At 40.1% G+C, this 26,382-nt stretch overlaps 1 protein-coding gene across 2 annotated transcripts in view; it reads left to right on the top strand.

Annotated features, from left to right (window-relative positions):
• LOC134533314 (torso-like protein) overlaps positions 1-26,382 on the top strand; it is a 336,387-nt gene that overhangs the window by 274,364 nt on the left and 35,641 nt on the right. The window contains exon 3 of one of the 2 annotated variants that reach the window (XM_063370800.1): positions 21,455-21,820. In XM_063370800.1, coding sequence (XP_063226870.1) covers positions 21,455-21,820 — 366 coding nt within the window. The remainder of the gene's footprint in view (positions 1-21,454; positions 21,821-26,382) is intronic. The other variant, XM_063370801.1, reaches the window with a different exon arrangement.

The raw sequence follows: 26,382 nt of genomic DNA, 5'->3' as shown, positions 1-26,382 counted from the left end.
GTTGACCTTGGTCTTGAAATTTGTCATTGAACTTGACCTTTGACATTCACTCTCGACCTCAGTTGCCATCTGGGATTCCGCCATATTGTCAAGTGCCCCAATGCCCGAATGTTGCAATTTTCGTTACGGTCGCCATCTTGGATCTGATTTAAACTACTTTTTAATATTATGAAATCATGTCCGCCATTTTGTTGTCTGCTGGAGGCACCATTTATGTTTTTTTTATGTTCTGCTGGAGGACGACATCTTGGATTCCATCATCTTTGTTTTTGGAGTTTGTTCATAGAAAGCGGTAGCATCGCTCTGTCTCATACACATAAGGTCGGTGTTCCATTACCTGATAAGTTGTTGTAGTTCTCATCAACACATTAAATTAATCTTTTTTTACAGAATAAATTGGAAGAGCTGTGATTCGAACCATGACTTCTCGGACCTCTAGATTGGAAAACATACGCCTTTGACCACACAAGACAAGACATTCACCAGACTGAGAATAATTAAGATATATAAAAAAAGAACACACATTTGAACTTGATTTTTTTTATATTCAAAGGAATAATAGCATCACCTGCTAAAGACAGTTGATGGCAATTTTATTTTCAATACTTGCTACCAGGAGCACTATTAACACACATCACCTGCTAAAGAGTGCAGCCGCCATCTTGTTTTTAGTAATCAATTCCATGAACATTAGTGTCACATAGTAGACATGCCATCTGATCTGCTAGAGTTTGTTGCCGACATATTAGTTTTATTTTTAACCGCTAGAGTGCAGTTTTATTTATTAACAGTCAGTCAACTGAAACGGTATCTCCCATCTTGTCGGCTATCTTGACCACCATCTGAAATTGTGTATTTATTTAGGTAAATATTCAGGAAAAATTCGAAAAATCTTCAAAAAATTCAGCAATTAATTTATTGAATGATTCGATCGGTTCGTGTCATTTGTTGAATCCCTGGACGATACAAAAAAATATTTAAAAAATAGTTATTCAATGAAATAAGACGAAAAATTCTCAAAGCAGTTTAGGATTCTAGTTTACCAGCCTTCAATAAGCCGATCAAGACACATTGGCTGACATCTTAGAAATTCGTAATAATTAATCTAGAAATTCGGGAAAAAATTCTAAAATTCTTTTAAAAAAAATGTTTATTAATGTAAGATTGACTCCATAGATAGACTCCTTGGTTTGATTCTCGGCCAGTGATAAGAGTAACTAAAGCTTAAAATTAAATTAAATTAAATTAGTAGTATGTAATACCTGGTCTGGGGACAGGTGCTCGCAGGAGCCAGAGGAGCTGACCGCCATCTTGGATTGTGATGTAACGGCAGACATTTTGGGTGACCTTGACCTTTGATCTTGACCTTGAATTTGACCCTCAAAACTTATAAAAATTGGCCAAAATTTTCCAAAATTTACCCAAAATTCGCCAAAATTTCCATTTTTTTGGAAAAACATTCCATCAAAATATCTCAAAAAAATTTGATAATTCTGAAATGAAGATTTCGAAAAACCTCAAAAGTCATTTTGCCTTAGAAAGAACTCAAAATCCTAAAAGAGGCATAAGCATCCATGTCTACAGCCTCCGATAAGCCTCTGACGTCATCTAGGATTATGACGTCATCGTTGCAATTTCCGTTACGGCCGCCATCTTGAAAATCTTTATTTACTATCCAATTTTAATTTAAAAAAAATAAATTTATAAAAAAAATTAATAAAAATTAAATTTAAAAAATGTAAAAAACATACATTTACGTCATGGAGCTCGGAGTCCTCGGTTCGAACCCGGTGAGGGCAAAAAAATTAAAATGGCGACCGATCCTTCCCTCACAGTGGCTTCTGGCAGACTGACCCCCACCACTTGTTTCATAGCATATATTTTATCAGGTAGTATGATGTCATGTCCGCCATCTTGAATATCCATAATTTTTATGTTATAAATTCGGGAAATTTTTTAAAAATCGTAAAAAAATTAATTAATCGAATTAAATACTAAAAATCTTTAAAAACACCATTGCACTTTTCGTTACGGCCACCATCTTGAAAATCTATAGGTAATTTCTATGCTAGAAATTCGGGAAAAATTTCAAAATTCATCAAAAAATTTACTTATAAGAATACAGTTTAATTCGATCGATTCCTTTTCTTGGTTCGATCCCTCATCGATGAAAAAAATTTAATTTTATGTAAAAAATAATAAATTCAATAAATCATGACCATAGTCCTAAAAGAGACTTAAAATCATCTACTACCAGCCTCCAGTAAGCCGTTATGTCCACCATATTTGAAATATTTATTTATTGACCTAGAAATTCAGGAAATATTCCAAAATTCACCGAAAAAATCACACAATACTTTACATATTGAATCGATACTTGGTTCGATCTCTGAACGAAGCTATAAATAAATTTAATTAAAAAACCAGAAAAGTGTCAGGTTCGAGTAACTAAACACCGCAAGTACTTTTACAAATGTAATATTTATTTCATAATTTATATTCTACTACAGGATCACTTGCGTAAGTTATCAATCTTATAAACATGTAGCCCTGCATAGGCGTGAAATGTCTAATTCTTGGCTCCAATCGGTTTATACTAGACAGAGACCAACCAGAATCTTTACTGACATAGTCCTCTTCTTGACAGAGTTTCTGGATACCATGTTTAACAGTTTGCTTCACACAATCAGAACTGTAAATTACTGCAGCTGATGTCTTGAATGCACATTTCTTCATTTGTCATCGAACGGATTTGGCTTTCCATATATACAGTCCAAACACAAGTTATATTTCAAAGGTCCGTTTGTTGCTACGTCATCACTAAGCTGTTTGATTATGTTCTGTCTAATATCGTCAAGAATATTACAAATGTTTTTTGACTCACTAATAGTATTTAGATAATAGTAGTCTTTCAATGTTCCACGAAATGCAGACTACGCCAAGTAGAAGCCATTATCATTCACCTGTAGAACACCGACCACAGTCTTAGATTTAGTTCCATGTCCAGATACCATAGCAATCGGTTGCTGCGCATCTGTTTTTTTGCTTGTACACTTTCGTGCCTCCATTCTAAAGCGAGGAGTCGAAATTTCTGCAGGTAGTTCAGCAGTAGGCGCACGGACTTCACCTTTACAGTTTTTCGCATGTCGTCGCAAATTATCAATTCTAGTAAACCATTTATGACACTCATCACAGCGAAACTTCATGCGAGATGTATTCTTCGTACATTTACTCCTCTCATGTCTCCGTACATCATGAGCAAATCCGAACGTCATATCACAGTAGCTGCAAGCATACCAGGGTAATGAAGACGAGCCTTACAGACCCGATCCAGATACTGACGTTGTCGCAGTTGCACCATCTCCAGGCATACTCTTATGAACATCAATGCATCGTAGTTGTATAGAAACCTTTACTTTCTGCCGAACAGCAGGACCTTTGCATATCTTCATGTGCGTTTTCATATTATCTTGTCTTGCAAATTGCTTGTGACATTTCTCACAGCCAATCAATTTGCAATAAAGGTTCTTGGCACATTCTCTCTTCTCGTGTCGTCGATCATTGCTGTTGTTTGAGAAAATATTGTCGCAGTAACAGCACCGCTGTTCGTTGTTTGTTGACTAATCATCACCAATTGAAGTCTCCATCGATGGTGGAAAGTCTTTTCTGCTGGCGGTAACATGTTGTTGAAGTCTCCTCCAATGTTGACGTTGCCAACAGGATCTACTCCGTAACCATCACCGCTGACTTCAGGGTTCCCATAGTCGATGGTTCAACATCCATCGAGTTCATCGTTAAAATGGTAAAGATGCCATCAAGTTCACAAGAACAGGTAATTACGCGACTTATGCACCAGAAGAAACAAACTAGGTGATCGTTACACAGTAGACAACAGTAACATACTGAACGACCTGCTGTCTAGGACTCGCTTATATACATGCACCGGATGGAATAATACGCTAGTCAAATCATGAAAAATTTACTATAATATTAGAGTCAAATCAACATTAAAATTAGAAGGCAATTCAGCGAAAAAGACAGCACATTTTGGAAGCACCATCAACAAAAAGGAAGCACATTCTACAAAACGAAAGCTCATTTAACGACTAGGAGGTACATTCTCACGTACATTCAACTCGGTAGGATGCGATCGTCAATGATAAGTTAGGATATAATGTCTCCATCAGTCTATGAATCCATCAGTTTTTAGTTCCATAACTCATTGGCTCCAATAGTCATAGGCTCCATCAGTCATTGACTCAAACAGCTCCAACTGCCAACAGCTCCAAATGCTCCAACAGCTTCAAATGGCTCAAAATGCTCCAACAGCTCCAAATGCTCCAACCGCTCCAAATGCACCAAATGCTCCAAATGCTCCAACCGCTCCATATGCACCAAATGCTCCAAAGGGCTCCAACAGCTCCAACAGCTCCAACAGCTCCAACAGCTCCAAATATTCCAACAGCTCCAAATGCTCCAACAGCTCCAACAGCTCCAAATGCTCCAACAGCTCCAAATGCTCCAAACTGCTCCAAATGCTCCGAATGCTCCAAATGCTCCAACAGCTCCAAATATTCCAGAACACACAAGGTTACGTGACTGCGAGGCTACAGGACTGCGAGGCTACAGGACTACGAAGCTTCCACGAGACTACGTGGCTACGAGACTACATGACTAACTGACTACAATAGATCCATTCAGTGGTGAGAATTAATTTATCTCATGAAAAATAAACTGTTTAAAGTAGTGACGATTATTGTCAACATTTGACACCACTTGTTGCTTACAGGTAAATATTATTAAGTTATTTTATGTGGGATGCAGGATGCTCACTAACGATCGCAAATGAAGGATGGCTTCGCTAGACACCAAGGAGAAGGAAGATCGTCTTGCATGTTAGTGCTTCACGGATGTCTCATGGTATATTATTTGACTGAGTAATGGTTGTTGATTTTTTGCATCCCACCTGGTAAAAAATATGCAAGTGCTGATTTAGTAGCAGAAATCACGAATTAAATGTGACTCCAAATAAAATGTCATGACTTATTAGGTTAAAAATCCTTCATGTAGAGAGCGGTTGCTCAGAATAGACAGAAGCACTTGAAGAAACCACAAGAATAATCAGGAGCACACGGAGGAAACCATCATCATATTGACAGGAATAATCAGGAGCAAATGTATTTGCAAGAATAATCGGGAGCACACGGAGAAAACCATCACACTTTTCTTTGATATCATAAATTAACAGAAAAAATATTTAATAAATAAAAATAAATAATAAAAAAAATTTAAATGAAAAAAATTACAAAAAATACATAAACAGATTCTGATAGCTTGTGAACTTCTCATTAATGAGCCAAGATAGAGTTCTAGTACAAGCCAGAAGTAGTCCTGTATCCTCGCAGTCTCGTAAACTTGTGTTCTAGAAGCTTCGTAGCTCTGTAGCCATGCAGTCTCGTAAACTTGAAGACTCGTAGTCACGTAGTCTTGTAATCTCATGGATCGTAGTCGCGTAGTCATGATGTCTTTGAGCCTCGTAGACTTGTAGCTACGTAGTCAAGTTGCCTCGTAGACTTGTAGCTACGTAAACAAGTAGTATTGTAACCTTATAACATAATGCTGCTGGAGCAGTTGGAGCTTTGTAGACTCGTAGGTAGTTGGAGGAATCTTGTAGACTCATAGAATTTAAGCTTTCTAGCCAAGTGGTCTTGTAGCCATGTAGTCTCGCAGTCCTTTGGAGCCGAGTAGACTTGTATCATTGTAGCTTCATAGACATGTATTTTCGTAGCCACGCAGCCTTTTAGCCATGCAGTCACGCAGCATGTATAACTCGTAACCAGCTAGATCCTTGTACACTCGTAGCCTTGTAGCCTCATAGTATCTTAGATGCGTAGCATTCTAGCCAAATATAATTGGAGCTGTTGAAGCAAAAGGCAGTTGGAGCCAAAAGACTGTTGGAGTCAATGACTGATGGAGCCAGTAGTATAGGATAGGGGCTCCGGAAACACGGGTTCTGGGTGTGGAGCCGGTGTCCGCCATCTTGGATTGTGACGTCACGGCGGCCATCTTGGCTGAGCGTAACGGGACAAGTTTGACCTTGACCTTTGACCCTCAAAATTCGCCAAAATTTGGCAAAAATTGCCCAAAATTCGTCAAAATTTACATTTCTGTGGAAAACAATTCCGCCAAAAATTCTCAAAAAATTCCACAAATTAAAAATTTCTCTTTTCGAGGGAAAAATTCCCATTTCGAGGGAAAATTTCCCGTTTTTAGTCCTTAAAAATCCCAGCGGCTAGAAATGTCCATATAGAGGCTTAAGCATCCATGTCTACAGCCTCTGATAAGCCTCTGACGTCATCATGGAATATGTCATTTTGAATTATGACGTAACCGTTACAATTTTCGTTACGGCCGCCATCTTTAACTTTTTTATTTATTATCCGATTTTAATGAAATTTGTTTTAAAAATTATAAAAAAAATTAAATAATAAAATTTTAATACATTATTTATAAAAATTGTACTTTTACGACACGGAATTCGGAGTCCTCAGTTCGAACCCGACGAGTGCAAAAAAAAATTAAAAATGGCGACCGATCCTTCCCCTTAGGTGACTGCAGGCAGACTGACTCCCACCACTTTTTTTCAAAGCATATATAACATCATCTAGTATGACGTCATGACCGCCATCTTGTCTGCGATGCTGGAAGCCATCATCATTGTATCGTCGGCTAGAGTGCACCGACGCCATGTTAGTTTAATTCTTACCCGCTAGAGTGCAGTAATCATTTATTACTAAGGTGTCCGCCATCTTGTCATTTGACCGCCATCTTGAAAATCCTCAATTATTTAGCTAGAAATTCGGGAAAAGTTCCAAAATTCATTAAATAAATTTGTAATCTATATACTGATTGATTGGATCGACTAAGGTCCTTGGTTCGATCCCTTGTCGATACAAAACAACTTTAATATATTAAAAAATACCACTAAAGTGTAAGGTTTGAGTAAATAAAAACACCGCAAGTTCTTTTAAAAAATACTTTTATTACATACATACTACACTACTACAAGTACAAAAAAAATACACAGACAAATTACTAAAGTTTTGGTTAAGATTTATTTCCGCATTTAATCCTGTGCTGTTCAAGACACTGTATAGCTGTGAGTCCTGATTTTCGAGGTCGATTAGCGAAATACTTAAAGCACATCTTACACATATAAATCTTCTGTTGATGTTTTGTAACCTGGGGTCTCACAAGTCGGGAGAAGTTTTTGATGTAGCAGTAGTGTGCAGAACCGCTTTCATTTGTCACAAGCAACAAATCGAAATGATTTTTTCTTTCTTGTTTGGTTACCCGAATCGGACACACCTTATTATCCTCATTTAGCGCATACACATTAACTGAGACTTCAGGGTTATTTTTCTCAAAAACTTTTATCTGATGTAATGGTGGCGGATAGCACAGTCCATCGAAGTTGTACTTATTCTCCAAAGCATAATACCTCTTATCAACACGGTTTTGATGACTTCCCTCGACAAATCTTGCCAAAATACTCCATTTAAAACAAAACTGATCCTTCAAGTTTTGGCAATTGACTACTGCTCTTTTGTTGACTATCGCCTCAGGTAAGGCAATAAATGATGATGTCTGATGGTATGGAAGCATACTATCACTTGATTCGTTTCCTATACACATAATTTTGTGACTGTCCAGACTGTTACAATGCGAAAAAACCTTATCGCATTTGTCGCACTTATATGTCTCTCGAGAGATTGTCAGAGACCTACTGCAGGTTATTGATGCACCACAATATTTGCATTGATGCGATGTACGCTGTTCATTAATTGATGTCTGGAATGCAGATGATGAAACGTCAGCTGATGGTGGAACAGCACGTATCGTCTCCTCTGCAGCAGGTATCGGGATCTCCACAGCTGTCGACACCTCAGCCATTGAGCTCTCCGCTGCCGTGGTCTCCTCTGCAAATGGTATCGGGATCTCCGTCTCCATCATCGTTGCTACCATCGAGGTCCCCGCTGCTGTCGGTAAACATTCTATTCCGGTCGACATAACTAAATCTCACGACAATTAATGGAGAGAGCAGGTCCGTACTGCACCGCGGCCAGAGGTGAACTGCGGGTCCAGTCGTCTGAACCACGCTTATATACCTGTGGTCTACTGGTATACTACATGAGTCAAAATATTGTCTGTATTAAAAATTTTTTATTAGGTACCTAAAAATTGTAGAAATAAAAAACACACGCGTTCAAGTTTTACACATTTATTTATAAAAAGTACACAAATACATATTAGGTTAAGGAATCAAGCATTTTCACAAGCAAAGTTTTTAATGCCGCACGAACTGACTCGTCGACTCCGGTTCCAACTGGTTCGTTGACTCCGGTTCCAACTGGTTCGCCGGTCATGGTATCAGGAACACAGGTTTCCAGCTGGTCATCTTCTGCAACGTCGACAACTCCGACAAGACATGATCGGTGACGTCTGTGACCACGTCTACGCCTGGGCTTTGGCTCAGTGCTAATTGGGACAGATTCACTGCCTGAACTGCGACGACGAGACACACACCGTTTGGACGTCTGCGTAGAAGCATCACAGGTCGCAACAGGTTGCAACACGTCCATGTTTGGTGTTGCACGTGAAGACGAGGCGACTACCTCAGCGATGCTAGCAGGAAGGATTGTGTGTGGTCTCATGTGATAGACGACACAGTTTCCAGGTTCGCAACAATCTACCAGCTGCTGGGTCGGTTCGTAGGACACAGGAAAGTGCGCAAACCGCCAATGCTGAGCACCTCCATCACAGGTTTCTGTATATGTACGTAGATACCCGGAATCCCAGTAGCTGTACTCGACACTGCTGAAACTAGGTCTTGCGCTCACGTACACGTTAGCAGGATGAAACGTAAACATCTTCTTGCAGGTCGAACGTCAACTGAAGGCACGTACGTAGGTACGACATTTATATATGCAGGCTCCTACTAACATTGTGTGTGCCATTTCTGCATTAGCTGTGAGTTTGTACAGGCACAGACACGTTCAAACTCGTCGTTTGGATGCTTAACTTCGTACATTGAACAGAGTTTCCGCAGGGAAGGACAACCGTAGTCGGTCTGTATATCTACGATTTGAGCTGCTCCGTCGTCACACAACTTGCTCAGCCATTTCTTCTGTTCAGGTCCAGCAACGTAGATTATTTCGTTTTGCAGTAGTAAATCTTCAATAGTGTTTTTCACTTGGTGGTACGGAATTTTTCCTTCGTCCCACTCTAGTCCGTGATAATATTTACATAGCCATTCGTTCGAACGTTTACTTTTTTCGTCTAGTAGTTTCCACGGATACGGAGGTCGGAAAGTGCGTGTTCGAGTCTTGTCTCCGGAGGTGACGCTAATTTCCTTGAGCACGAATCCATTTTGACTCTGGAAACCTTGCAGGTTGCAGTACATGTTGTCGCTAGCAATGCTCGGTCGTAACTAAATTATTATCGAAAACGAAACAGTATTTATGTCAGAATTTTCACAAGTTTGTCTCGACAATTGTACGAAGCAAGCCGATCGTGAAGTATCAGACAAAAAGCGTAGGTGTTTGGGGGAATATTTCCGCTAGTCGTTATCTCGATCCTACAGTCGATGATGTTTGAATTTATTCGATCATCCTGTTTGGAAACGTCAAACACCATTAACGGAGCCTTGTTCTTGAAACTGTCAGGACTCAGTATCGGTGACTGTCTCTGCCCATAGTAAGCTTGCTGAAACTTGGCGTACATTTGATATGCTAGAAGAAATCTTCCACTTTCAAAATCCATGTTCATGTCAACGTACCGATAACTTTCGCTGTTTAAAAATATTTTTACATTGCGTATTTGACAGTTAGCGAATACGGAGCGACTTACTCCTGCATTGAGCTGCCTTCCGGTCTGAAGCCCGACGATGATGTATCTTGGTTTTTCCGTAGCGAAGCTGGACTTTACTATCCAATTGATACGCTGACTATGAGGCAAGCCGGGATAAGTTTCCAGGCTCCAGGATCGGAATGGCACATCGAAGTTCTTGCCATTTTCTATGTTCTTCAACATCTTGACTCGTTCAACGGTGCTCACTTGGATGTGGGGCAGCATCCACTCGATAGACTGTAGTGTTAGCGAGACATCTTGAGGGTTTTCTGCAGCGGTGACAATTGCATTAATGTGCGTGTTGGCTAGAAGCAGTACGAGCTCTTGTTTCGAATTAATGATTATATGCTTGTAGTCCTCAGCGAATCCAAGAAGCATGGACAGAGGAACACAAACTTCGAACTTCCCTTCGGCATAAACCGGAAGCTTATATTCATCCTCGAGAGCCCAACCGGCCATCTTTGCAGCAGACAGTTCATTTGGAGTGAGCGAAAGGTAATTTTTCATAGCAGATGTTATGCCTACATCTCTCGTCTGGTCTACCTCGACGCCATTGAGTACATATGTAATGCGCTCGATTAGGTGAAGAATACCATTGCATGATATTGATGTCGTTGTCGGATGTGTACCATCCGCTTTTGTAAGCGTGCCTCTTATACGTAGAAATGACTGCGAAGGTAAAGTACAAATATCTTAGTGCTGTACTGCAATGCGTACTTCCGATGGTAGTGCGTACGGCCCGAGCAGGAAAGGCTGGTACTCGTGCAATTCCATTTTCGTAATGCTGTCATCAAAAATGACCGGATCTTCCACGTTGAGGATTTCGTCTTCCATATTTATTCGGCACTTGTCCAATACTGAGAAGATACTTTATGTTGTCAGGTGTTAATGCACCAATGTCTGGTAGAGAACTGTTCTTATTCAAGGCAATACGACTTCTTTTATAACTGTTCGGTGTTACGAACTTTATGCCCATCGCTTCAAGTGCAGCCGTAATGTAATTTCTTCGTCTTGAAAATTCACCAATCGTCCTCGCTGGTCAACGATTCTGACGACGACTTCGTGTGCGCACTTCACGACGACTGGAACGTAAATGATACTTTGCGGTACTTAGACCAGTTTATATCCTGGCGGGACCGTCGGCGAAAACTCGTGCAGCATGTTGCTTAGTCTTCCGTTGAGATACGTTCCACTTGCCAAATTACAGTTTATTCTTATGACATTCACAGGCAAAATGTTTACTGCGCGCGTAGATTCGTACGTTCTTCCTGTATCATACACCTTTGATTCGAATCCGAGCATGGTACCTATGGTGCCAGGTTTCGTAAAGTCGACATTTTCACTGCATGTTAGAATACTTTTTTGAGTGTTTGGATTTCCACGCAGTTGAAAGTCTACATCCTGTGGTAACATATCCCTGATGTAATTTGCAATGTCGTCAATTTCGTAAGAGCCAACAGGTAACTGTATTTCATGAGCGGTCCCATCGCTTTTCAGGAAGCAGATCTTGCAGTTTTCCTCGTCAATGTTCGGTATGGCATTATACGTTTGAAAATCTACGAGTCCGATACACCATTCTCCGTCTAAATCTAGAGGCGGGAAATGAACCGCCCGCAGCTCAGATGCGTGACCTGTCAGGGTAAGTGTTATCGACATGACTAATAAATTATCATCACTGCACAACCTTTAAGTAGCAATTTTTTTTATTTGTCAGCTAATTTTTGTTTGTTAAAAAGCGAAGACATAAGTGTCCGCAGTTTGTTTGATTAGGCTTCTGTTCCGTTTCGTAATTGTAAAACAATGTAGTGGACCGGCCCAGGTACTGTCGCAGTTCTGGCGGAGGCCTCAAATTACCGAAACTGTCGTAGTACTCGACCATGTTTCCAGTCTTTACATAGGCCACCCAGTGCGTGCCTCGACCCGCTGACGTGTCTAAATTAATTATGGCGCACTCACGTGTCTTTGGCTTACTGGGCAAAGTGTCTCGCATAAACACGCCGCGGAAATTTGGTATTTTCAGTTTGCGTGCGTACTTTATTAAATCTACGTTGGTGAGCGGACGTTTCGGCAAATAACTTAGGATTTTTTCATTCGTTTCTTCCTCATGCCTCGTCCTGTCTTGTGAGTTTGCAAGTAGAGTCCTGCGCCGTTTTTTTTACCGATGGCGATGGCTTCCATGTTGGCATTGTGTCGCTGTGCTTCTTTTAACTGCTTGCGCTCATTATTCGAAGTGTTGACTGCCCGCACTATACCGCTCGTTGCACCGATGAGGCCGCCGAGAGCACCCAATGCAGGCAAAAGCAAAGGAAGAAATCCTCCTATAATCTTCTTGTCGAGAGTCTGTAATTTTTGCTTGGCTTTCTGCACGCCTGCGCCAGTCTTGCGCTTCTTGGTCTTGCGTGAGTTAGTCTTTGACTTGATGGAGCTGGTTCGACGAGCACCCAGTCCTAATTTCGTCTTTGCCTTCATGATCTTAGATACGCCCCACGCTGCGATTTTCTCTCCTAGTCCCGCGTTCGACGATTTGCTTATATCTTCGGCTTCCTGTGCCAATATCTCGTCGGCCCGGTGCCTAGATTCCAGATCCTTGCTTAATGAATATGCGATATCGTGCTGCTTGCACTTTTCGTCCAGAGAATTAATGCCCACGTCACCGCGAGCTAACCTTTTCGCTAGTTTAGTGCCGGGGCCGCAAAATCTGTAGCCGGGAATGTGTAGCTCGGACGTAGCAGTCGAGACTTACGTACTGCTCTCAAGTCTCATGACGACGTTATCCGCAAATACATTTCGCTACTGGCTCAAAAAATAGACGGGGTGAAAAAGGAATTACTAGAGTATCTCGTTGCCATCGACCAGCGTGTGGAAGCTTCGGATTCTCGCATTCGCGACATGATCGAAGTATCGAATGCACAAAGACGGGACGATCTAAGGACTTTTCAAAGTAGTCTGAAAGCATCACTATCTCACTTGTCAACAAATTCAGATTTGGCCAAGCACAAGAAAAAAGTTTCTGCGAACGAATAAAAAAAGTATAAGAGGAGGTCTTGCAATAAGTTTTCAGCCAGTACAATGTCGGACCTGGCCAGTGACCTTCATCGAGCTATACAGTCTGTTCGCGAAAAATATTTACTTGCTAGACGAACCAGACTTGCACGTTAGATGGAAAATGAGGAGATATTTAAACCAATCACTAGTCGCCTCGATGAACTTAAAAACAAGGAAGAACCAGCCATCATTGTGAAGACAGAAGTTGAAGATGAAATGCCGACTGTAAAGAAGAGAAGGTATGAACCAGATCGAGAAGAAGAGGACTTAACAAGTACAGAGTCCATGCACAAGAAAAAAATACCGAAAAAGGGACATCAAGTTAATGCAATGGTTCGACCATACCTGATATCGTTTACGAGCCGGAATAATGAAACGACCTACGGAGTGTACAGAAAACATAATAAATGGTTCCTCGGTGCTAAAGAAATAGACTTTCTACCAGGAAATATCGTGCGCGTAGCAGAGTTCAAAACGCGCGGGACTCCGGGTCTGTACGAATTGCTGTTTCGCAGGGAGCCTAAAGGATATTCTCACAACGACTTACAAGAGTACAAAAAACTGCTAGAGCTAACCAATGCACATTTTCGCGATAACGATCCAGATAGTGGTGTATATAAAGACGTAGATCATGAAAAAATCGACATTCTCGCTAATCTCTTCAGTGAACTAACAATACATGGCGAAGGTCTAAAAAAGCTAGAAAGTGGTCAGACATTTGACTATGTATATTGGGACGACCCTAATGAATTAATTGATCGCCTTAGAATTCTACATGCATCGCTTAGTGTAGGAAACTATTCGCACATCAACGAAATAGTCTCCATACTTGAAGAACTGAAGGAAGCCGGATACATACAATGAGTCGAACCGGAATCGCTCGCGAACTTCATGCTCCTGCTAGACGGAAATACCTTCGTCGCAAAGTCATAGTTCGTGGAATTGACGATTTATTCCAGGCGGACCTTGTTGAGATGATACCGTATTCCCGATTGAATAAAGGTTTCAAGTACATGTTGACAGTCATCGATGTTTATAGCAAGTTCGCTTGGGCTAGACCTGTCAAATCAAAGACTGCAGCTGACGTAGCCAAGGCCATGAACAATATTTTGCGTGATGGACGTGTACCGTCGCACCTGCAAACGGACCTCGGGAAAATATTCTACAATGCAACCTTCAAGGCTTTGATGAAGAAGTATGGTATCAAACACTACTCTACATTTAGTAACGTCAAAGCCTCCGTTGTCGAAAGGTTTAACAGAACTTTGCGTTCCAAGATGTGGCGGCAGTTCACGGCTAACGGAAATTACAAGTGGCTTGACATCTTGCCGAAACTAATAAGCGAGTATAATTCCACGGTGCATTCTACCACGAAAATGAAGCCAAAGGACGTAACGGACAATCGCTTGCTTCAAACAGTGTTTTCCAACATGAAGAAGAAAGATCCACGAAAGCGTAAAGCTAACGTCGGTGACATTGTGCGAATCTCCAAGCAGAAAGGTATCTTTGAGAAAGGTTTCACTGCAAACTGGAGTCCCGAACTTTTCCGTGTGACACATGTTCGTGAATCAGAGCCTAGGACCTACTACCTCGAAGATTTGGACCACAAACCTATCCGTGGAGGCTTCTATGCCGAAGAGATTCAGCCTACGTTGTATCCCGATACGTACTTGGTGGAGAAGATTATAAAACGAAGAAATGGATGGTCCTATGTCAAGTCGTGGGGCTTTCCACCTCGCTTTAATTCGTGGGTGGCTGATGCGGAAATCGAGAAATCCACAAAACTTTAGTAATTTGTCTGTGTATGTTTTTTGTACTTTTAGTAGTGTAGTATGTATGTAATAAAAGTATTTTTTAAAAGAACTTGCGGTGTTTTTATTTACTCAAACCTTACACTTTAGTGGTATTTTTTAATATATTAAAGTTGTTTTGTATCGACAAGGGATCGAACCAAGGACCTTAGTCGATCCAATCAATCAGTATATAGATTACAAATTTATTTAATGAATTTTGGAACTTTTCCCGAATTTATAGCTAAATAATTGAGGATTTTCAAGATGGCGGTCAAATGACAAGATGGCGGACACCTTAGTAATAAATGATTACTGCACTCTAGCAGGTAAGAATTAAACTAACATGGCGTCGGTGCACTCTAGCCGACGATACAATGATGATGGCTTCCAGCATCGCAGACAAGATGGCGGTCATGACGTCATACTAGATGATGTTATATATGCTTTGAAAAAAAGTGGTGGGAGTCAGTCTGCCTGCAGTCACCTAGGGGGAAGGATCGGTCGCCATTTTTAATTTTTTTTTGCACTCGTCGGGTTCGAACCGAGGACTCCGAACTCCGTGTCGTAAAAGTACAATTTTTATAAATAATGTATTAAAATTTTATTATTTAATTTTTTTTATAATTTTTAAAACAAATTTCATTAAAATCGGATAATAAATAAAAAAGTTAAAGATGGCGGCCATAACGAAAATTGTAACGGTGACGTCATAATTCAAAATGACATATTCCATGATGACGTCAGAGGCTTATCAGAGGCTGTAGACATGGATGCTTAAGCCTCTATATGGACATTTCTAGCCGCTGGGATTTTAAGGACTAAAAACGGGAAATTTTCCCTCGAAATGGGAATTTTTCCCTCGAAAAGAGAAATTTTTAATTTGTGGAATTTTTTGAGAATTTTTGGCGGAATTTTTTTCCACAGAAATGTAAATTTTGACGAATTTTGGGCAATTTTTGCCAAATTTTGGCGAATTTTGAGGGTCAAAGGTCAAGGTCAAACTTGTCCCGTTACGCTGTGTCCCGTTACGCTGTGTCCCGTTACGCTCATCCAAGATGGCCGCCGTGACGTCACAATCCAAGATGGCGGACACCGGCTCCGGCTCCACACCCAGAACCCGTGTTTCCGGAGCCCCTATCCTATACTACTGGAGCCAATGACTAGTAAAGCCAATGTCTTATGGAACAAAAAACTGATGGATTCATAGACTGATGGAGACATTATATCCTGACGTAACAATGACGATTGCATCCTACCGAGTTGAATGTACTTGAGAATGTACCTCCTTTTCGTTAAATAAGCTTGCGTTTTGTAGATTGTGCTTCCTTTTGATTCACAGTGCGTCCAAAATGTGCTGCATTTTTGATTATGCTTCCAAAATGTGCTGCCTTTTTGATTGTGCTTCCAAAATGTGTTTCCTTTTGGATTGTGCTTCCAAATATGCTGCCTTTTTTATTGTACTTCCAAATGTGCTATCTTTTGGTTGATGGTGCTTCCTTTTTGTTGATGGTGCTTCCAAAATGTGCTGCCTTTTTGATGGGATTCTTGGTCCTCTTGTAAGCATAAAAACATGTAACGTTGGTTTAATTAATTATAATTAGCTTTCGATGAAGAAAGTCGTGAGGTTCGGAAATGACTGGTCTCTACGTCTGACATTGTTTATGACCCATTCTCGCGGTCCGAAGACGTTTGGTGTATATGTATGTATGGCTTTGTACATGAACGGTTTAGAGGTTATTCTAAGTATCGAAAAACTATACTTTCATGTTAGGCTTATCACCAACGTATTTAATTCGTCGAACATTGTCGTATATTGTCTTGAGTTGTTTTTCGTAGAGTGAATGATTGATAAACTCCATGAAAGGTAATGGAAACCAAAATATAACATTTATTTAATATTTAGATACACTTGTCACTGTTCAAGAAGCAAACCGTCGACATGAATCCATCGATTCAATATGTAAATAATTAATGAGTTATTTTTTCGGTGAATTTTGGAATTTTTCCGAATTTATAAGTCAATAAATACAAATATCCAAGATGGCAGTCGTAATTGTGAAGGGGGGGGGGGGGGGGCTTGGAGTCAGTCCTCCAAAACCAACCTCCAAACGGCGCTCAGAAGACACTTACAAAGGGCCCTGTGCTAAAACAGAGAGTGGACTTTAGGTGTGTTAAATCAAGATTGATAAAGCCAGATAATATCACACTGTTTCATTTATTATTTCCTTATTTGTTTTACGTTTCAATGAAAAGTTTATCAAGTAAATATATATTGCACAACATTTATAATTATCATATTATAATTCCTTAAAAACAAAGAGAGACCTACAGCATAACATTATTATCTCTGGTTTAGATGTGAGTACTTTTCACGCAGATTATAATTATACGCAAATGTTAACAACCATTAAAGAAGTGAACCCGCCTTAGGCGACACAGACCTCATAATGAACACGCGCGTTCTCGAGGCGAGACAGTCTAATGCAATCGTAGTCAACGACAAAAACCAGCTAACAAGACATGATACAAAAGAAAAACTATTAAGCTGAAGCCCTCAACATGAATTTAAATTATAAGGCAATAGGCCTATACAAAACATGAGGTCCCAAAACACGCACGCGACACGACACGATTCAACATGGTAATAATCATCAAAAAATACGAACAATGAAAAAACTCAGAGCCAAAGGGAATTTAGAAGTGGCAGCCGAAATACAATTAAAAAAAACAACTATTTTACATAATCGTTACTTTACATTCCTTAACAGTGCCACAAACTGCTACTGATCTCGACAAACCTCAAAAGAAAAAAAAACATACCATGCTGGTCGGACATCCACGTCGCTACCTAACTCCAAAGTTTACATAAGAAATTACATTTATTTAGCTAATAACCCATAGCTGCTCTGATGAAGTGACCTTATTTACATTTCAATTACTAAGAAGAAAGAGAAACGCTCTGCAAGGTCTTTTATGCAGCGCCCCAGGAGGGAATGCGCATGCGCACAAAGCTTAAGGGAGGGTAAGGACCAGCAAAATGTAAAGAGAGAAGGAATATGACGTCTCTAAGGGGAACGGAGGGGGAAGTGGGAGGGAGGGGTGACACCCACTCCGCGGCAAAATATGAACTCGTAAAGACGAAGTCCATACAATGGCTTATAGAATGATGGTAGTAGTTGATTTTAAGCCTCTTTTAGGATTTTGAACATGATTTATTGAAGTTATTATTTTTGATATAAAATTAAATGTTTTGCATCGACCAGGGATCGAATTAAGGACTGGAATCGATCGAATCAATCAGTATATTGATTAAACATTTATTAATTGAATTTTGTATTGTTTCCTGAATTTCTAGCTAAATAATTACAAATTACCATGATGGCACCCAAATGATAAGATGGCGGGTGTCACAGTAATAATAAATGATAAATGCACTCTAGCGGGTTAAACTTAAACAAGCATGATGGTAATCTACTCTATCAGACAAGTACACACACAAGATGGAGTCCTCCAGCAGACGAAAACAAGGTGGTGGTAATATCCTCTAGCAGGTAATATATGTTAACTATCGTTCCTGGTAGCGAGTACTAAACACAAAATATCGGATCCATGATGGTCGTTACAGTCGTCAAATTTCAAAATCAAGGACAAAGTTCAAGGTGAAAGAAAAATTTCAAGGTCAAGGTCAAAGTTCAATGCTAACAGTCGAGGTCAAAGGTATGGTGAACAGAAAATTATACTAACATGGTGCTAGCACACACTAGCAGACAAAAACAAGATGGTGGCCTCCATCAGACGAAGACAAGGTGGCGGACATGACGTCATACCAGCTGACGATACATACCTTGGTATTGTTGGTGTGAGGTCAGTCTAGGTAGCTTCCATGGAGGAAGGATATATATTTTTATTTTTTGCTCTTACTGGTTTCGAACCAAGGAGGGGATTCGATGTAATAAATCGGAATACTAATAAGTTAATTTTTTGATGAATTTTGAACTTTTTTTCATTAAAATCGGATAATAAATAAAGATTTTCAAGATGGCGTCCGTAATGATAATTGATACAGTGGTGACATAATTCAAAATGTTGGGTGTGGTTTAAGACATTTTTATTACTTTTTATTGAGAATTTTTTTAATACATAAAAAAATTACTGGTTTACTCTAGCTGGAAATCGAACGGAGGACTGAAATCGTTTAAACAACTTTACATTTGAAGTAGGCTTTTTTAATATATTTTGTTGGAATTTTTTCGGAATTTCTAGCATTAAAATTACGGATTTACAAGATGGCTGCCATAAGAAACATGCAACACTAATAGGATCCAATATGGCGGTCGTAACGTAAAGTGTAACGGTGACATCGTACTCAACCAATATGGCTGGCATAACGAAACTTGCAACATTTATATAATCCAAGATGGTTACTGTAATGAGTAGTGCAACAGTAGTTTTTAAGTAATATTTTATTAAATTTTTATTATTCAATTCGATTGATTATTATTTTATTATAAATTTTAAAATTTTTCCCGATTTTCTAACATAAAAATTACAGATTTTCAAGATGGCGAACATGATGTCATACTAGGTGACAAAATATATACTTTTGAAATAAGTTTGTGGGGGTCAGTCTGCCTGCAGCCACCATGAGAGAAGGATCGATCGCCATTTTTATTTTTGACCTCGCCCGGTTCGAACCGAGGACTCCGAGCTGCATGACGTAAGTGTACATTTTTTTATTATTATGTTTTTTAAATAATTTTTTTATTAAATTTTTATTTTTCCTTTGGATTGATTATTATTTTATAAATTTTAAAATTTTTCCTTATTTTCTAACATAAAAATTACGGATTTTCAAGATGGTGGCCGTAACGGAAATTTGCAACGGTGACGTCATGATTCAAAATGGCTGCAATGGAATCCTAATTTTCAAGGTCATGACCTCGGCGGCTTAAAGCGGCTACCTCTTAACACTATTAAGCCACTTTTAGGATTATGTGTTCTTTCTATGGCAAAAAGACTTTTTGAGGTTTTTCGAATTCCTAATTTTTGAATTTTTGAGGAAGCAAACGAGAAATTTTTCCTCATAATGAGAATTTTGAGTCATTTTGAGTCATTTTGGAGGAATTTTTGGGTCCAAGATGGCCTCCGTGATGTCATGACAATCAGTCATTGACCCGGCACCACTCACCACAGCCTGAAACCTGTCCCCGGAGGAACTATTGTATACTGCTATTATTACAAGCTTTAATTACTTTTAAGCACTAACAAAGATTGAACCAAGGGCGGAAATCGATCGAATCGATATGTATATATGTGTTAATTGTTTGAATTATTTTTAGTATTTCAGGTTTATAGTTAAAGTTTAAAGATGGCTGCAAATATATCAGCGGCTTATTGGCGGCTGGTAGTTGGGAAATATATAATAAGTTTTCTTGAGATCAAGTTGAAGGTACTGGTGACGAGTGGCTCTTGCAGGCGTACTTCAGGGACTTCCACATGGAGCTGCTGGAGCAGCCGTGGCGAGCCTTCACCGCCAGCTGGGGCCGGCAGACGCTGGCGCGCCACCTGGGCATCAACGTGTCCTACGCGGCGGGCCAGTTCAGCTACGTGATGCTGCGCGTGGCGCGCTACAGGGACTCTGGCTCTTGCAAGCGTACTTCAGGGACTTCCACATGGAGCTGCTGGAGCAGCCGTGGCGAGCCTTCACAGCCAGCTGGGGCCAGCAGACGCTGGTGCGCCACCTGGGCATCAACGTGTCCTACGCGGCGGGCCAGTTCAGCTACGTGATGCTGCGCGTGGCGCGCTACAGGGACTCTGGCTCTTGCAGGCGTACTTCAGGGACTTCCACATGGAGCTGCTGGAGCAGCCGTGGCGAGCCTTCACAGCCAGCTGGGGCCGGCAGACGCTGGCGCGCCACCTGGGCATCAACGTGTCCTACGCGGCGGGCCATTTCAGCTACGTGATGCTGCGCGTGGCGCGCTACAGGGACTCTGGCTCTTGCAGGCGTACTTCAGGGACTTCCACATGGAGCTGCTGGAGCAGCCGTGGCGAGCCTTCACAGCCAGCTGGGGCCGGCAGACGCTGGCGCGCCACCTGGGCATCAACGTGTCCTACGCGGTGGGCCAGTTCAGCTACGTGATGCTGCGCGTGGCGCGCTACAGGGACTCTGGCTCTTGCAGGCGTACTTCAGGGACTTCCACATGGAGCTGCTGGAGCAGCCGTGGCGAGCCTTCACAGCCAGCTGGGGCCGGCAGACGCTGGCGCGCCACCTGGGCATCAACGTGTCCTACGCGGCGGGCCAGTTCAGCTACGTGATGCTGCGCGTGGCGCGCTACAGGGACTCTGGCTCTTGCAGGCGTACTTCAGGGACTTCCACATGGAGCTGCTGGAGCAGCCGTGGCGAGCCTTCACAGCCAGCTGGGGCCGGCAGACGCTGGCGCGCCACCTGGGCATCAACGTGTCCTACGCGGCGGGCCATTTCAGCTACGTGATGCTGCGCGTGGCGCGCTACAGGGACTCTGGCTCTTGCAGGCGTACTTCAGGGACTTCCACATGGAGCTGCTGGAGCAGCCGTGGCGAGCCTTCACAGCCAGCTGGGGCCGGCAGACGCTGGCGCGCCACCTGGGCATCAACGTGTCCTACGCGGCGGGCCATTTCAGCTACGTGATGCTGCACGTGGCGCGCTACAGGGACTCTGGCTCTTGCAGGCGTACTTCAGGGACTTCCACATGGAGCTGCTGGAGCAGCCGTGGCGAGCCTTCACCGCCAGCTGGGGCCGGCAGACGCTGGCGCGCCACCTGGGCATCAACGTGTCCTACGCGGCGGGCCAGTTCAGCTACGTGATGCTGCGCGTGGCGCGCTACAGGGACTCGGGACGCCTCGCCCCGCCAGCCCCGGGCGCCGCCGTCGAGCCGGACGTGACGGCTGCGGCGGACTCCGTGCTGCCCGGAGACCCGCTCAGCGTCGCTCGCTTCGTCAAGAAGTTCGGCTCGCACTACGTGGCGGCCTTCGTGTCGGGCAACTCGCTCTACCAGGCCAGTCTACTCATACACTATCGCACTTGTCACGGCACGGTGAGCTCCACCGTCTAAATTGATTAACTCCCCAAAATTACTGAATTAAAAAAATGCATTTGGCTTGAAAAATGTTAAAAGAGGTTTAAATAACATTAGAAAATTTAATTCGACCCTTTTGAGGTCATTTTCAACCTCGGCCTCCATCTAGGGTGAATTTGACCATGGATGACATCGAGGATTCTAGAAAATCCTCCTTTTTTTACTTAAATACACCATTGTGTATTCCAGAATATTCCAACGTCTTAAATTCCGCCATTTTAAATTCTCATTTATCCTCCATCTTGGATTCTAGAACATTCCGTCAACTTATATGACATCATGACTGCTGTCTTAGCCGCCATATTGAAAATGCACGATTATCAACCAAAAAATCGTTGAAAATTGTCAAAATTATAAACACCTTAAATAATCCTTCCCCCTTGACGTCCACAAGCAGATCAAAGAACCAGGGTGACATCTTGGCAGCCATATTGGATGCTGCCATATTGGTTAATTTGTTATCCGCTAGAGCACACTTAACATAGATCAACGAATCGTAATTAATCATAGTGTCCGCTTTCTTTTCCAACTTGACCAGCAACTTAAAAATCTGTAAATATAAATAAGATATTTTTGAAAATATTTTTAATGTATTTAAAAAATACCTAATTATATATTTATTGGTTAGATCAATAGCCGGCGTTTATTCAATCCTTGGTCGAGGCAAAAATTATTTAAACTTAAATACCTATTAAAAATTCATTAAGTATCTATATAACTTGAATTAATTAAACACAATTTTTTAAACATAAAAGGCTTTGATATTATAGATCAGCTAACGAACGACGCAGTAAAGTATCGATCTTTATAATATAACTTATGGCTGAACTGCGTACAAAGTAAACCAGAGCAGTTCAAGAACCGTGTTTTCCAGGCGATGAATACTGCCATTTATAGTTCCAACTGAGTGAAGCAGTATGATAAATAATGTATTGAGAAACATTTCCTTGAAGAAGAAGAGTACTTGGTATAACAATATGGCTGGATGCTGTCTTCAGTGAACAAACAGGACCTGAGAATTAGTCAAGTCACTACAGAATGAAACGCATGTTGGATCACTTGTCTTTGTATGAGTTCTTGTAGTAGAGTAGAATTTATGTTCTAAATAGTTTAATTTTTTTTCTTATCTCAGTTAGTATTGTACAGGCCTTCGACTTGCTACGGTAAATATGTAATAATAATATTTTTCATTGAGTGTTTTTTTTTTATTTAAATACATTTTTATAAGTATTTGTAAGGTAAAATAATTTTTGTTTTATCAAGGATCGAACAAAGGACGGTTATTTATCTGATCCATGTATCAATCGGTAAATTTCTTTTAATACATTTTAGAATTTTTTCTGAAATGTTTGGTTGATATTTACAGATATTCAAGATGGTGGCCAAGATAGCAACACTATGGCGGATGCTATGATAGCTGACAATCTAGCGGATAACAAAAACCAATATGGTGGCATTCAACATGGCAGCATTCAATGTGGCTGTATCACACTGGTTGCAGTAACATATGCCCTGGTAGCTTAGTCTGCGAGTGGACATCATGCGGGAAGGATTATTCAGATTTGCAATCGCCGGGTTTGAACAGAGGACTCCTGATTATGAGGTAAGTGGATTTGTATAAAAATTTAATTATATTTTTAATAATTTTGTTCACCTTTTTAGAATTTTTTTTTGGTCTAGCTTACGGTTTTTCAAGATGGCGGTCAATCCTAAATTCGTGATGACATACGTGGTGTATAAGTGTTCTAGAATTATAAGATGACAGCCGGGGTAAGAGTCGTGAATGCCTCTTTTAGAATCGTTCAAGCTACATTCAGGTTTGAGAAAACTTGAGTCATTTTGGGTGAACTTTGAGTCAGTATTGGTGAAATTTTAGTCAATTGTGTAAATCACGAGTCAATTTTGAAGGTTAGAATTACCAAAATGGCTGACGTAATGTCTCAATTCAATGTGGCGGACCCGCAACAATATATCACACCATTTACCCTGTTTTATTTGATACAACTGACCGATTAATCATAAGTACGGCTATAAGATTTTGATATTTTCTTGCTGGCATTGCATGTAATTTTTTTTTAACAATGCACTGAATAAATCGATCATAAAAGACAACGGAGTGGTCTCTTTGAAATATGTTAATTAAAAATTATTTTATAAACCGTAAATTATTTTAAACTGATAGTTATTTACAAAATTTATTAGAAGTCCGGTCGTTTTAAGTATTATTGCGCAAATCCATATAATTTTTTAACATACTGTGTATAATTCAAAAATCCTTCTAATACCAAGCTTGGGTACATCCTACTAATATTATAAACACGAAAGTTTGTAAGTATGGATGTTTGTTACTCTTTCACGTAAAAAATACTGAATGGATTTTATTGAAACTTTACAATAATATAGCTTATACATCAGAGATCAGAATAACACATAGGCTACATATTAATACGAAATTCCATCCTTAAAGAGTGAAAAAGTGAAAATTTCATTTTATAACAGAAAAAATCATAGGTCATAGTGAGTGAGTGAGTGTCATTTCTCTATGTCTGCCACACGATCATACACATAGTAAGGTCTTGCAAATTCACATTTTTCTCCTTGGTGAGGCCAGCCCGCTTAGTGGAGCTCGCAGCGGCTAGCAAAATAAAGGCGCTAATAACAGTTTGGTTCTTAACTTTGTCAATAGATAGAGTTGCCTTGAATTTTAAACGCACCTTCGTTCGATGCGTATGTCATGTCTTCAATTTTCGTTTGTTTGTGCCGTATGCGTTCCTATACCATTTATCCGATTGCGATTAAATTTTGGTGAGTTGATATGCGGATGCCCGTGAATGTTTCTGAGACGGTATAACAATTTGCAATAGTTGGAGCACGAATCATTTAAAAAAAAATGTGTTTATTTCATATTATATAGCGGTACTTCGTCTGTTTTTGTTGTCTAAGTGCACACGCATGAGACAATTAATTTAAATATAAAAGAGAGACAGATAGTGATACATATATATATATATACAGAGTGAGATTGAGAGAGACAGAGAGATAAGTTGAGATAGAGCGAGGTATAGAGAATGAAATGGGTTAGATAAAGAGATATATAGATGTATAGCGATATATAGATGTAAATAGAGATAAATCTATATTTAGAGATATGGATGGATGATTTGTACTATATGTGTAACTACTTTAAACATATTACAAAACAAAACTGAATGAGGCATTGCAATGCATGCTGAGCATTATCTAGATAATGAAATCATTTCAATATTATTAATCTCTTATTTTTCAGTTTTTTTCTATAGTGCTTTATAAAGTCTAGATTACATACAGACCACCAATTTTTCTATATATACAGGTAAATAACCATACACTGGCAGAACAATGTCTGTCGGGATCTGAAAGTGTTATAAATTATTTTGCACACTTGACATTCAAATTAAGAATACAATTAATAACTACATCTGATTTCGAAACAGGTCCCCTTCACCTTGTTTTCAGCCCGGGCAACGCCGGGTACTGCAGTTAGTTCATGATAAATAGTGGATCCACTTGAGAAATTTGCACTTTTATAAGATACTTGCCCATTAACTATATGCATGATTTTATTTTCTGTCAGCTCTGACTTGCGTAAATGTGGAACTATAATTAGATTCCGTCACGGGTACTTATACTTTTTTCCAACATAGCAAATCTGTACATTCAGTCTTACTCAAACTTATGGCATCTTGACATAAATATAATTACCTATATTTTGTGTGAATATTAAATATTGATATAATTTTTTAATAACAATGACTTTATTCATAGAAACAGTTTTTAAGATTAATGCTAACTGAAATAATCTTGTAAACACGACCTACAACAAAGAAAAATCTGTCGAAAATGTTAGAAAATTAAATTTTTCAATTAGGGTTGGATTATTTTATAATGGAATTTTCGTTATTAGGCGAATCTCTCTTTGCCGCATTCCGCACTGATTGTGAAGTTGATTTAAATTCTAAATAAGATTATCTTATCTTTATTTTCAACTTATTATTTTTAATGGGAGGAAAATAATTTATGCTACAATTAAATTTCTTAAATCATTTAACAATAATGGAACTAATAGCTAAGGGTAAATGAGAATTGTAGTATCTTTTACCCTGGTCGATAGTTACGAGCGTCTTCATATTTTATCGATCATTCATCAGTTCTGATTACGGCTATGCGGTGAATTTTATTGAACTCGTAAAATTATAAAGTAAGTTCGCAAATGAATGATTTGAAGGTACAGATATAATAAAAAATTAAGATGAGAGTAGTATATAAGGGCTCTTCAAGTCTACTCTATTGCGAATAATTAAGAAAACATATAATTAGTGTCCGTCAACGCTTCTCGATTTCCGCATCTGTTACCCAAGAATGCAGGCAAGAAACCCCACCCTTTGACGCAGGAGTCGAGGCTCTGCCATATTGTATGACGTCATATGGGATGACTTTGACCTTTCAATTAAACGCCTGATAACCTTGATATTTGACCCTGG

This window comes from Bacillus rossius, chromosome 6 (genome assembly GCF_032445375.1).
Source record: "Bacillus rossius redtenbacheri isolate Brsri chromosome 6, Brsri_v3, whole genome shotgun sequence".
NCBI lineage: Eukaryota > Metazoa > Arthropoda > Insecta > Phasmatodea > Bacillidae > Bacillus > Bacillus rossius.
Note: the sequence above shows the minus strand (reverse complement) of the source record. Positions and strands in the feature narration are given on the sequence as shown.